Consider the following 14,076-nt stretch of genomic DNA (forward strand, 5'->3'; position numbering starts at 1 on the left):
TGTTTCACAGTGTGGCATTAAACCGTCCTGTTATTATATAGACCAAACCAGACCAAGTTACAGGTCAGATTTGTGGAGAGGCGAGCCCGCTCACATTAAAAATCCCCGTTTTTCTCTGTGTTTTTGAGCTATAAAACCAGCTGTAATTGAGTAAATGTAAGGTTAAGGCACAGCTGCTTAATGTCACACTGTGGAACATTCCGGGCGGAGCGACGACATATCCATAGCAACGAGCAAAAAGTCACACAGCGCAGCTTTAACTTGTCGATTCCCCCCTCGCGCCCTTTTGACCTCGCGTTCGGGAAAAAAAAAAAAAACACACTTTGCGACTCCGCTTTGTATTTTTCTCATTAAAATAAAAAAATAAATAAAAAAATAAACATAAACGTCTTTAAAACCCGGAGAGGAGAGCCAGAGAAGCCGAGTTTCCATGGCAACAACACGGCGGAGATGCTATTTCGGTTGGCGCTGTGTAACTTGGAGATAGGGTGTAATCACGCCACGGACGCCGCCGCTAAATAATACCACAGCTAGAACTCCCCTACTTTGTCTAAGTGCTCCTACTGGTGACGCCGGCCATTATGGGGGCTGTTACCATGGCGACGATTTTATATTTTATTTATTTATATATGTATTCTCGCTTTTTTTTTTTCTTTCTTTCTTTTTTTCATTTCCCTTCGCCGCGAGGTCTTGCTCTTGTTTGTGAAAAGTGGATTGGTCACAGAGTTCAGTACACGACGCTCACACTGATATGGAGTTAAAGGCACACTGTGGAACTTTTAACGGGTATGGAGGGTTGGTTGCTCGGTGGAGACGGTACTGCCGTTGTCTGGAATAGTCCACAGCGCGGCATTAAACTGATCTGTCTTGTATTTACTCATTACGGGTGTTTTTATCGGTAAAAATATGCGGAAACCGAGAGGGGTCGTAACAAACGCAAACGCCGCGGCAAATACAAATGCGACAACACAACAAAAAAGCAACAAACCAAAAAAAAACAAACCAAAAAAAAAGCCAGAACGGAAATGACCGCGGGACTCTACTTTAATGCAAACGCCGCAACAAATACAAACGCCACAACACAAACGCAAATGCCGTAACACATTAAAAAGCCACAACACATCAAAAAGCCACAACGGAAGTGACCGCGGGACTCTATTTTCCGACGGACCGATCAAGCGGCAAGTGAAGAAGAAGAACTACAACGTGAAAAGTAAAGGAACGGAGAAGTTGGAAACGCAAGTAAAAGTAATTTATTGTTTTATCATCATTCGTTTCACGTTGTAGTTTTTCTTCTTCTTCACTTGCCGCTTGATCGGTCCGTCGGAAAATAGAGTCCCGCGGTCACTTCTGTTGTGGCTTTTTACTTTGTTGTGGTTTTTTTAATGTGTTGTGGCTTTTTAATGTGTTGTGGCTTTTTAATGTGTTGTGGCATTTGCGTTTGTGTTGTGGCGTTTGTATTTGTTGCGACGTTTGCATTAAAATAGAGTTTTTTGTTGTGTTGTGGCTTTTTTGTGTGTTATGGCTTTTTGATGTGTTGTGGCTTTTTTGGTGTGTTGTGGCTTTTTGATGTGTTGTGGCTTTTTTGTGTTGTGGCTTTTTGATGTGTGTTGTGGCTTTTTAATGTGTTGTGGCTTGTGTGTGTTGGCTTTTTTTTTAATGTGTTGTGGCTTTTTTAATGTGTTGGCTTTTTAATGTGTTGCGGCATTTGCGTTTGTGTTGTGGCGTTTGTATTTGTTGCGGCGTTTGCATTTCCGTTGTGGCTTTTTTTTTTTTGTTGTGGCTTTTTTGTGTGTTGTGGGCTTTTTTAATGTGTTGTGGCTTTTTTATGTGTTGTGGCTTTTTAATGTGTTGTGGCTTTTTTAATGTGTTGTGGCTTTTTTATGTGTTGTGGCTTTTTTATGTGTTGTGGCTTTTTTAATGTGTTGTGGCTTTTTTTAGTTTGTTGTGGCTTTTTTGTTGTGTTGTCGCATTTGTATTTGTTGCGGTGTTTGCGTTTGCTGTGACCCCTCTCGGCTTCCGTAAAAATATCTTGGAAAAACATACATTCTTAGAGTCTGTGCGCTCGCCTCTGCACAGATCTGACTTGACTCGGCCTGTTTGTCTTCATGGAGATACGTTTAAAGCTCGCGTCTCCACAAACCTGACTCTTATTTAGCCTGGAGTAGGGCCTCCTCCTGGAAATAATGTTCATTTGGGTACACTCTTCCACAGTACGGCATAAAACATATCTATCTCCATGGACAATGTTCCCAAGTGTGGCTTTAACTTTCTATTTCCATGGAATCATGAAAGTTACATACTGTGGCTTTAAGTACTACATAGAGGTGGAACTATATCCAAGTGTAATGATACGATATCGTCTCTCTCTCCCTCTCCTTTCCACTCTTCCTCGTCCTCTCTCTCTCTTCTACTCTTGTCCTCCTTCTTCCTGCCTCCCTGTCTTTCCCTTCATCCTTTCCTCTCTCGCTCCCTCTGTCTGTCCTTCCATCTTTCTCTTCCTCTCCTCTCCTCTCCCTGCCTCCTCTCTCCTCCCTCTCGCCATCTCTCCACCTCCCTCATTCTCCTCTCTCCACTCTCTTCTCTCCTACTCCCTCTCTCTATCCATCCTCGTCCTCCCTCTCTCTCTCCTCGTCCATCTCCCTTTCTCCTCTCTCTCTCCTCCTCCTCTTTCCCCTCTCTTCTCTCCTACTCCCTCCTCCTCTCTCTTCTCTCCTCTTCCTCTCTCTCTCTTCTCCTCCTCCTCTCTCTCTCTCTCTCTCTCTCCTCCTCCTCTCCTCTCTCTCTTCTCCTCTCCTCTCTCCCTCTCTCTCTCTCTCTCCTCTCCTCCTCCTCCTCTCTCTCTCTCCTCTCCTCCTCTCTCTTCTCTCCTCTCCTCCTCCTCTCCTCCTCTCTCCTCTCTCTCCTCCTCTCTCTCCTCCTCTCTCTCTTCTCCTCCCCCTCTTATCTCCTCCTCCCCCCTCTCTCCTCCCTCTTCCTCCCTCTCTTCTCTCTTCTTCCTCTCTCTCTCTCTCCCTCTCTCTTCTCTCTCTCTCCTCTCCCTCCCTCTCTCTATCCTCCTCCCTCTTTCCCTCTCTCCTCCTCCTCCTCACTCTCTCTCTTCTCTCCTCCCTGTCTCTTCTCTCCTTCTCTCCTCTCTCCTCTCTCTCTCTTCCTCTTCTCCTCTCCTCTCTCCCCTCTTCTCTCCTCTCTCTCCTCTCTCTTCTCTCTCTCTCTCTCTCTCTTCTCTCCTCTCTCCTCCTCCTCCTCTCCTCTCTCTTCCTCCTCTCCCTCTCTCTCTCCTCCTCCTCCCCTCTCTTCTCTTCTCCTCCTCCCCTCCCTCTTCCTCTCTCCTCTCTTCTCCTCCTCTCCCTCTCTCCCTCTCTCCTCCTCTCTCTCCTCTCTCTCTCCCTCTCTCTCCTCTTCTCTCCTCCCTCTCTTCTCTCTCCTCCTCTCTCTCTCTCCTCCTCCTCTCTCTCCTCTCCTCTCTCCTCTCCTCTTTCTCTCCTCTCCTCCTCTCTCTTCTCTCCTCCCTCTCTCTCTCTCTCCCTCTCTCTCTCCTCCTCCTCTCTCCTTCTCTCTTCCTCTCTCTCTCTTCTCCTCCTCCTCTCCTCTCTCCTCTCTCCCTCTCTCCTCTCCTCCTCTCTCTTCCTCTCCTCTCTCTTCTCCTCCTCCTCGTCCTCCCTCTCTCTCTCTCTTCTCTCCTCCTCCTCTCTTCTCTCCTCTCCTCCTCTCTCCTCCTCCTCTCTCCCTCTCTCTCTCCTCTCTCTCCTCTCTCTCCTCTCTCTCCTCTCTCTCTCCTCTCCTCCTCTCCTCTCCTCTCTCCTCTCTCTCCTCCTCTCTTCTCTCTTCTCTCCCTCTCTCCTCCTCGTCCTCTCTCTCTCTCCCTCTCTCCTCTCTCTTCTCCTCCCTCTCCTCTCTCTCTCCTCCTCCTCGTCCTCCCTCTCTCCTCTGTCAGGTCCCACTGTGGTCCGTGTTCACTTTTAGCATCACTGGCCTAGATCAACGCAAAGTGTCCGACAGCAGCTCCACACAAACTTCACTTCCACACTCCAGACTCCAGACTCCAGACTCCGCGAGGATCCGGGTCAGGAACCACAAAACTTTAAGAACACACGGTTCCGTAATAAACAGTTTAGGTTAACAGCTTATTTATCTTTACTTACAAGTGTTATTTTGTATTGAAATGTATAACCTAGAGAATTTAATAAAGATTAGTTTGATTTTTTTGCAGATGTGTTGGAATCCTAAATACTGGGAGAGAATTATTTAAAAGATTTAATAAAGTATCTGGACCAAGGAAAAAACAATAAAAAAGGGACATTTCACGGAAAATTCATCGCACAACCTGAGTGTAGAAAAAAAAAAGGATTACTCTAAGTTAAACCAACTCTAGATGGACCATTTTAAGGACTTTTGACCATTCAAAATAACCAAAATATTTAGTTTTAAATTGTAAATAATTCCAAATGTTCATTATTTAATAGAGATGTTAGAATGTTTCACAGTGTGGCATTAAACTTATCGGTTTCCATGGAGCAAGTGACAAGATTTCTGAAAACATGAAAGAAACATATGCAAGACTGGATAAAAACTAATTAGAACCAAATATTACAGGAATAAACTGTCCACGATAGTAGCAGTAGTTTAGTAGCAAAGTCAGCAGCTAGTAGTAGTAGTAGTAGTAGTAGTAGTAGTAGTAGTAGTAGTAGTAGTAGTAGTAGTAGTAGTAGTAGTAGTAGTAGTAGTAGTAGTAGTAGTAGTTGTAGCAGTAGTAGTAGTAGTAGTAGTAGTAGTAGTAGTAGTAGTAGTAGCAGTAGTAGTAGTAGTAGTAGTAGTAGTAGTAGTAGTTATAATAGTAGTAGTCTTCATAGTGATAGTCGTAGTTGTAGAAGTAGTAATAATAATAGTAGTAGCAGTAATAGTAGTAGTGGTAGTAGTAGAAGTAGTTGTTATAGTAGTACTAGTAGTAGTCGTAGCTGTATAGTAGTAGTAGTAGTAGTTATAATAGTAGAAGTCGTTCTAGTCATAGTCGTAGTTATATTAGTAGTAGTAATAATAATAGCAGTAGTAGTAGTAGTAGTAGTAGTCAGTAGTAGTAGTAGTAGTAGTAGTAGTAGTAGTCGTCGTAGTCATAGTCGTAGTTATAGTCGTAGTAGTTATAATAATAGTAGCAGCAGTAGTAGTAGCTGTAGTAGTATGAGAAGTAACAGTAGTAGTAGTAGTAGTAGTAGTAGTAGTAGTAGCAGTTTTTGACGAGGAAACAACATCATAACATAAAGCTCCATTACGTATTATTTTCCTCACCATTATTTTTAATTGCCTCTCTGTCAAACCAATACGTCTTCTTCCTGTCACCTGAGTTCAGTTGCCGTGACAACCGTGGGGGGGGGGGCGGGTACATACACACACACACACACACACACACACACACGTATCTATATAAAAGATCCACCACCTGCTCCCTCATTACCTTGGCGACGGCGGTCTGCTTGTACATCTGCGTGACCAGGCCCATGACCTCGGCGAAGGAGTTGTCCGCGGCGACGCCCTCTGACCCCGTCCCCTTCATCAGGCGCTCCCACTCGGCGAAACTGGACGCGGCCTCCTGGAAAAGAAAAAAAAGAGAAAAAAAAAGGAGAAAATGGGATACGTCCTATTTCCTTGGGCGCGCGTGTCCTTTCAGTGGTTCAATCAGACAGAGCCGTGTTTGAGGTGCAAAAGGACAGAGCAGGGACCAGGCGAGAACTCGACCAGGACTGGGATAAAACAGGACTAAGACACGGAGGAAAGAAGAGAAAAGAAGGACTGGAACAAGGACTAAAAAAAAAAAAAAAAAGGACTCAACCAGGACTATAATAAAAGAGAATAGAGAAGAGGCTGAAATAAAGGTAAAACAGGACTAAAGCAGGATTAAACACGGACTAGAACAAGAACTAAACCAGGACTAAAACCAGGACTAACCAGGACTAGAACAATAACTAAACCAGGACTAGAACAAGAACTAAACCAGGACTAAAACAGGACTAAACAGGGCTAGAACAAGAACTAAACCAGGACTAAACCAAAGCTAGAACAAGAACTAAAACAGGACTAAACCAGGACTAGAACAAGAACTAAACCAGGACTAAACCAGGACTAGAACAAGAACTAAACCAGGACTAAAACAAGAACTAAACCAGGACTAAACCAGGGCTAGAACAAGAACTAAACCAGGACTAAAACCAGGACTAGAACAAGAACTAAACCAGGACTAAACCAGGACTAGAACAAGAACTAAACCAGGACTAAACTAAACCAGGACTAGAACAAGAACTAAACCAGGACTAAACCGGACTAGAACAAGAACTAAAAACAGGACTAAACAGGACTAAACCAGGGCTAGAACAAGAACTAAACCAGGACTAGAACAAGAACTAAACCAGGACTAAACCAGGACTAGAACCAAGGACTAAACAAGAACTAAACCAGACTAAAACAAGAACTAAACCCAGGACTAACTAAACCAGGCTAGAACAAGAACTAAACCAGGACTAAACAAGAAAACTAAACCAGGACTAAACCAGGACTAGAACAAGAACTAAACCAGGACTAGAACAAGAACTAAACCAGGACTAAACCAGGGCTAGAACAAGGACTAAACCAGGACTAAACCAGGACTAACCAGGGCGAGAACAGGACTAAACAGGACTAAACCAGGACTGAACCAGGGCTAGAACAGGACTAAAACCAGGACTAAACCAGGACTAGAACCAAGACTAAACCAGGAAACCAGGGCTAGAACAAGGACTAAACCAGGACTAAACCAGGACTAGACAAGAACTAAACCAGGACTAAACCAGGACTAAACCAGGGCTAGAACAAGAACTAAACCAGGACTAAACCAGGACTAGAACAAGAACTAAACCAGGACTAAATCAGGACTAGAAAAGAACTAAACCAGGACTAAAACCAGGACTAGAACAAGAACTAAACCAAGGACTAAAACAAGAACTACTAAACCAGACTAACAAACAAGAACTAAAAGACTAAACCAGGACTAAACAAGACTAAACAGGACTAAACCAGGGCTAGAACAAGAACTAAACCAGGACTAAACCAGGACTAGAACAAGAACTAAACCAGGACTAAACCAGGGCTAGAACAAGAACTAAACCAGGACTAAACCAGGACTAGAACAAGAACTAAACCAGGACTAAAACAAGAACTAAACCAGGACTAAAACCAGGACTAAACCAGGGCTAGAACAAGAACTAAACCAGGACTAAACCAGGACTAGAACAAGAACTAAACCAGGACTAGAACAAGAACTAAACCGGGACTAAACAGGACTAGAACAAGAACTAAAAGGACTAAAAACAGGACTAGAACAAGAACTAAACCAGGACTAAAGCAGGACTAGAACAAGAACTAAACCAGACTAAAACAAGAACTAAACCAGGACTAAACCAGGGCTAGAACAAGAACTAACCAGGACTAAACAAGAACTAAACCAGACTAAACCAGGACTAGAACAAGAACTAAACCAGGACTAGAACAAGAACTAAACCAGGACTAAACCAGGACTAAACCAGGGCTAGAACAAGGACTAAACCAGGACTAAACCAGGACTAGAACAAGAACTAAACCAGGACTAAACCAGGGCTAGAACAAGGACTAAACCAGGACTAAACCAGGGCTTGAACAAGGACTAAAGCAGGACTAAAATAAAAAGGACTCAACCAGGACTGGAAGACAAAAAGAACAGAAACAGGGCTGAAATAAACCAGACCAAACCAGGATTTAGCCAAGACTTAACCAGAAATAAACCTGGATAACAAGACAAGGAACAGGACCAAAACTAAACTAAACTAAACCAAAGCAGGACTAAACCAGGGCTAGAACAAGAACTAAAGCAGGATTAAACAAGGACAAAATGTGGACTAAACCAGGACTAAATGAGGACCAAAGCAGGACTAAAGCAGGACTAAACATTTTTAAAAAGACTAGAAACTTTGTCTACAACAAACTTATATTAGAAGTAAATTAGGATTTTACCCAGACTAAACCAGGACTAAACCAGGACTAAATGGTAGAAGTATCTCACAATAGTATCTTACAAGACCATGACTAAACGAGAACTAAACCAGGACTACAACGAGGTTTACCAGGACTAAACCAGGACTAAACCAGGACTACTAAAACAGGACTAAACAGGACTAAACCAGGACTAAACCAGGACTAAACCAGGACTAAACCAGGACTAAACAGGACTAAAACAGGACTAAACCAGGACTAAACCAGGACTAAACCAGGACTAAAACAGGACTAAACCAGGACTAAACATGGAACTAAACCAGGACTAAAACAGGACTGAATCAGGACTAAACATGGAACTAAACCAGGACTAAACCAGGACTAAACAGGACTAAAACAGGACTAAACCAGGACTAAAACAGGACTAAACCAGGACTAAACCAGGACTAAACCAGGACTAAAACAGGACTAAACAGGACTAAACCAGGACTAAAACAGGACTAAAACAGGACTAAAACAGGACTAAACAGGCTAAAACAGGACTAAAACAGGACTAAACCAGGACTAAAACAGGAAAACAGGACTAAAACAGGACTAAACTAAAAAAGGACTAAAACAGGACTAAACAAGGACTAAACCAGGACTAAAAACAGGACTAAAACAGGACTAAACCAGGACTAAAAACAGGACTAAACCAGGACTAAAACAGGACTAAACCAGGACTAAACCAGAACTAAACCAGGACTAAAACAGGACTAAAACAGGACTAAAACAGGACTAAACCAGGACTAAACCAGGACTAAAACAGGACTAAACCAGGACTAAACAGGACTAAACCAGGACTAAACAGGAACTAAACCAGGACTAAAACAGGACTAAAAACAACAGGACTAAACCAGGACTAAACAGGACTAAACCAGGACTAAAAACCGGACTAAAACAGGACTAAACCAGGACTAAAAAAGACTAAAACAGGACTAAAACCAGGACTAAAACAGGACTAAACAGGACTAAAACAGGACTAAACCAGGACTAAAAAACCAGGACTAAACAGGACTAAACCAGGACTAAAACAGGACTAAACAGGACTAAACAGGACTAAACCAGGACTAAAACAGGACTAAACCAGGACTAAAACAGGACTAAACCAGGACTAAACCAGGAAAACCAGGACTAAACCAGGACTAAACCAGGACTAAACCAGGGACTAAAAACCAGGACTAAAACAGGACTAAAACCAGGACTAAAACAGGACTAAAACCAGGACTAAAACAGGACTAAACCAGGACTAAACCAGGACTAAACAAGGACTAAACCAGGACTAAACAGGACTAAACAGGACTAAACCAGGACTAAAACAGGACTAAACAGGACTAAACAGGACTAAAACTAGAAACAGGACTACAGGACTAAATTAGGACTAAACTGAAAAAAACCTAAACCGGACTAAAACCAGGACTAAACCAGGACTAAACCAGGACTCAGGACTAAACCAGAACTAGAAAAGACCAAAATAAACAGACTAACCCAGATTAAACCAAACAAACCAGGACTGTAATTTAAAAAAAAAAGACTAGAAACTTTGTCTACAATAAAGCTATATGAGCTATATGGAGTAAATCTGGAGTAAATCTAGACTAAACTTGGACTAAACCAGGACTAAATTATGTTGTGGCAAATAGGGTAAAATGGTAGCAGTACTTGAATAGACCAGGAACTAAACCAGAACTAAACCAGGACTCTGTAACAAGACAAGAAACAGGACTAAAATAAAGCAGGACTAAAACAGGACCGCAATTTAAAAAAGACTAAAAACTTTAACCTGGAGTAAATCTGGACAAAACCAGAACTAAACCAGAACTAAACCAGGATTAAACTAGGACTAAACCAGGACTAAACCAGGATTAAACTAGGACTAAACCAGGACTAAACCAGGACTAAACAGGGAAACCAGGATTAAACTAGGACTAAACCAGACTAAACCAGGATTAAACTAAAAGTACTAAACCAGGATTAAACTAGGATTAAACTAGGACTAAACAGGATTAAACAGTAAACCAGGACTAAACCAGGATTAAACTAGGACTAAACAGAACTAAACCAAGACTAAACTAAAAGACTAAACTAGGATTAAATTAGGATTAAATAGGAGTAAAAGGACTAAACCAGGACTAAACCAGGATTAAACCAGCACTACAATAAAACAAGATAAGAAACAGACCAAAATAAAGCAGGACTAAAACAGGACTGTAATTTAAAAAAAAAAAGACTAGAAACTTTGTCTACAATAAAGCTATATGAGCTATATGGAGTAAATCTGGAGTAAATCTGGACTAAACCAGGACTAAACCAGGACTACATTATGTTGTGGCAAATAGGACAAAACGGTTGCAGTACCTGACTAGACCAGGTCCAAACGAGACCTAAACCAGGACTACAACAAGACTCACCGTGGCTAAACCGGGACTAACTTAGGCTCGCCTCTCCACAGATCTGCCCCACAGCTCCTCCAGGTAGCTTTGCCTGCTCGTCTCCACGGTGATCGACAAGTCTAACGAACACTTCAGTTGGTGAAATAACATCGCCGTGGAGACAAGCAGGTGGCAAACGCTTCATCAGAAAAGTTACCCAGTGAAACTTTAAACTCGAAAACCTAAAATACTAAAAAAAAAGTACAAAAAAAACCCACCAAAAAATCCACTTCTTTCTCTTTCACACCTCGCGCACAGACCCACCACCTCTCATTTGCATATTTTGTGAACTTGTCTAATTAAATCCCAGTTCTGCATCGCCAGAAAACGTGTAACTTTTCACCGGATTGAGGCTGTTTTTTTCCTGTTTTTCCACCGCTGCATTTGAAACGGAGCTGAGAAACATATGGTCACACTACAGATAAAACACACCCCGCTGCAGTAAGGAAATCTACACTCGACCGGACTGGATCGTAGGGAGTAGTGCAGTGTTCGATTCACTGATTAATATTTGTCGTAGTGTTTGTCAATGTCGTTTTTGCTGATTAAAATTAAATTAACATTCAATAAAAAGGAAAAAAAAGATGATAATTTTTTGTTGACTGTAAAAAAAATATGGTCAAAGTACTGATGTTTTTGTTAAATAATAAAACTAAACATAACTGAAGAAAAAGAAGGAGTACAGACCCAAACCAGGACTAAACCAGGACTAAATCAGGACTAAACCAATACTAGACCAAGACAAAACCACAAGTAAACCAGGTCTAAAGCAAGACTAAAGCAGGACTGTATCAGAACTAAACTGGGAGTAAACTGGAACTAAACCAGGACCTAAAACAAAACTAAACAGGGACTAAACCAAGACTAAACCAGGTCAAAAAATGGGCTAAACCAGGACAAAAACTAGAACTAAATCAGAATTAAATCAGGACTAAATCAAGACTAGACTAAGACCAAACCAAAAGTAAACCACGTCTAATGCAGGACTAAAGCAAGACTAAAGCAGGACTAAAGCAGGACTAAAGCAGGACTAAAGCAGGACTAAAGCAGGACTAAAGCAGGACTAAAGCAGGACTAAAGCAAGACTAAAGCAAGACTAAAGCAAGACTAAAGCAAGACTAAAGCAGGACTAAAGCAGGACTAAAGCAGGACTAAAGCAAGACTACAGCAGCACTGTATAAGGACTAAACTGGGACTAAACCAGGACTAAACCAGGACAAAAACTGATAAACCAGGACTAAAACCAGGACTAAATCAGAACTAAACTTGGACCAAACAAGGACTAAATCATGACAAAGCATCGGGTTGAAGCAGGACAAGCCTAAATATGGAGAGATCCAGGACTAATCCTGGATTAGGACTGTAAATCAGGAGATATTGTGATGCACGCATCGTCCTTATTTAAATAAACCAAATCAATAAATAGATTCGAGCCAAAGGAACTACGTTACCATGGAAACAGGCCAGATAAAAGTCAGGTTTGTGGATATGCAAGCACACTCACTGTAAGGATACAACATTTTTCTATGTTTTTCAGTGTAAATAAATACATCCAAATAAAAAAAAAAAAAAAACAACAACATGCTTTTATTTAGGGCTCTATCGTTTTGGACCGAAAATCACAATCTCAGACAACACGATTTTGAGACCGTCAAAGCCACGTTTTTCCAGTGCTCCTAAAGCCCAATTTATAGATTTGTGGACTGTGATTTATTCTGTGTCGAGGTCTGTGCACCACTAGGAGACTAGGATTTAAACCTGGTGTTTGTGTAAAGTTGAACATGAACCATCTCCAACGTGACAGATCAGACTCACCATCAGCAGCACATCCTCTGTCACACATATAATCCTCTGAGTCGTGTCCTTTAGTCCGACAGAAGCTGAACTGCATCAGGGCACAAGGAGTGACCTGTTTTTTTTTTTTCGATTCTTATAGTTTATGCAAATGAGCCATGTGGTTTTAAGTTTAGTTTCTGTAAAACATAAACAAATGTGTGCAAAGCTGCATTAAACATATTATTACTCAATGTATACTGAAAGAAAGGAAAGCGAAGTACAGGAAATGTATGCAGAGCGGCAGTAGAGACGACCAATCACATCCCTTATCGTTTGCATTGCTTCCCTCCGCTGTCTGCATCGTTTTGATTGGTTCAGCGTTAAATCAGTGCAGGACTCTGATATGATGTTACGAAGTTTCTGTGATGTTTGCAAATGTTCATGAGCATTGAAACTTGATTTGAAAAAAAAAAAAAAAAAAAAAACGTGGATGAAATCAAAATCGCAATATCTGCCAGAAAAATTGCAATTCAATTTTTTCTTAAAATCGTTCCGCCCTACTTTTATTTTAATTTCACTGACTGCATATATAAACGGACATAGCTAACTTACTAGTTCCATCATTGCTTCTTAAAATGTTCGTATTAACCCGCTCTGCATGATCCTGATGTTTTTATTTCACTATTTTTGTTAATAAATTCCTATTCTTTCTACGTAACGGGCTTAAAATTTGCTCCTATAACCGCCTTGCCTCGCTGAGCTTCACTTGACTGGAGCCAAACGGTTATAGTCGGCTTCTTTAGTGTTTTAAATTCCTCTAAATCAGGATTTAAATTGCAAAGCAGCAGCAGTAGCCCCTGATTGAGGCCGTGTTTGACTGTAGGCTCCGTGAAGCACAGAATTCCCCTTATATGATGAGTGTGTGTGCATAATGGGGACGACGGCTGTATCCTCACACTCGTGTTAAAACATGAAAGCTGCTTCGCGAGCATTTAGAGACATCATTAGCATTTCAAACCTCGTCAAAGTCAAGGACGCCACGAGAAATACTAGGCAAATAGTCCACGGTGTATTTAAATTATATGTTTGTTTTTGTCTGTTTTGCAAAGCGCTTCCTGAACACACAAAATATATATATATATATATATATATATATACAATAATTCTGCAAATACATCTTACTAATTACTCAATATTGTGTTGTCATGGTGATGTAAACTCAAACTGAGCACAAAAAGGAAACAGACAGTGAGAAAAGGATCCATCTTACAATTATAAAAGCTATAATGAACCAAGACTGAACCAGAACTAAACCAGGACATAAACTGGGCTAAAACAGGACTAAACCAGAACAAAATTGGGCTAAATTAGGACTAAACTAGGACAAAAAATTGGGTTAAACCAGGACTAAACCAAGACAAAAATCTGGGCTAAACCAGGACATAAACTAAGATAAATCAGGACTAAACCAGGACTAAACCAGGACAAAAAAATTGGGCTTAAACCAGGACTAAAAAAACCAGGTAAAAATTGGGCTACACCAGGACTAAACCAGGACTAAGTCTTTTATTTATATAGTGCTTTTCACTTTTTTTTTTTTTTGTCACAAAGACGATTTACAGAGCATTACATTCATTATGCACTCACCAGAACTAAACCAAGACAAAAATTGGGCTACACCAGGACTAAACGGACTAAACCAGGTCTAAACCAGGGCAAAAAAATCTGAATAAATGAAAACTAAATCAGGACAGAAACTAGGCTAAATCAGGACTAAACCAGGACTAAACAAGGACTAAACTAGGACAAAAAATTGGGCCAGGACTTTTCCATT

The 14,076-nt window shown here is 41.2% G+C and overlaps 1 protein-coding gene across 1 annotated transcript in view; it reads right to left on the bottom strand.

Moving 5' to 3' along the window:
- Nucleotides 1-14,076, bottom strand: part of zranb3 (zinc finger, RAN-binding domain containing 3) — a 314,618-nt gene that overhangs the window by 199,402 nt on the left and 101,140 nt on the right. The window contains exon 8 of the mRNA XM_055166955.1: nt 5,453-5,587. Within this exon, the coding sequence (XP_055022930.1) occupies nt 5,453-5,587 (135 nt within the window). The remainder of the gene's footprint in view (nt 1-5,452; nt 5,588-14,076) is intronic.

Source organism: Boleophthalmus pectinirostris, unplaced genomic scaffold (genome assembly GCF_026225935.1).
Source record: "Boleophthalmus pectinirostris isolate CB_2022bp ecotype Guang Dong unplaced genomic scaffold, ASM2622593v1 HiC_scaffold_11, whole genome shotgun sequence".
Taxonomy (NCBI): domain Eukaryota; kingdom Metazoa; phylum Chordata; class Actinopteri; order Gobiiformes; family Gobiidae; genus Boleophthalmus; species Boleophthalmus pectinirostris.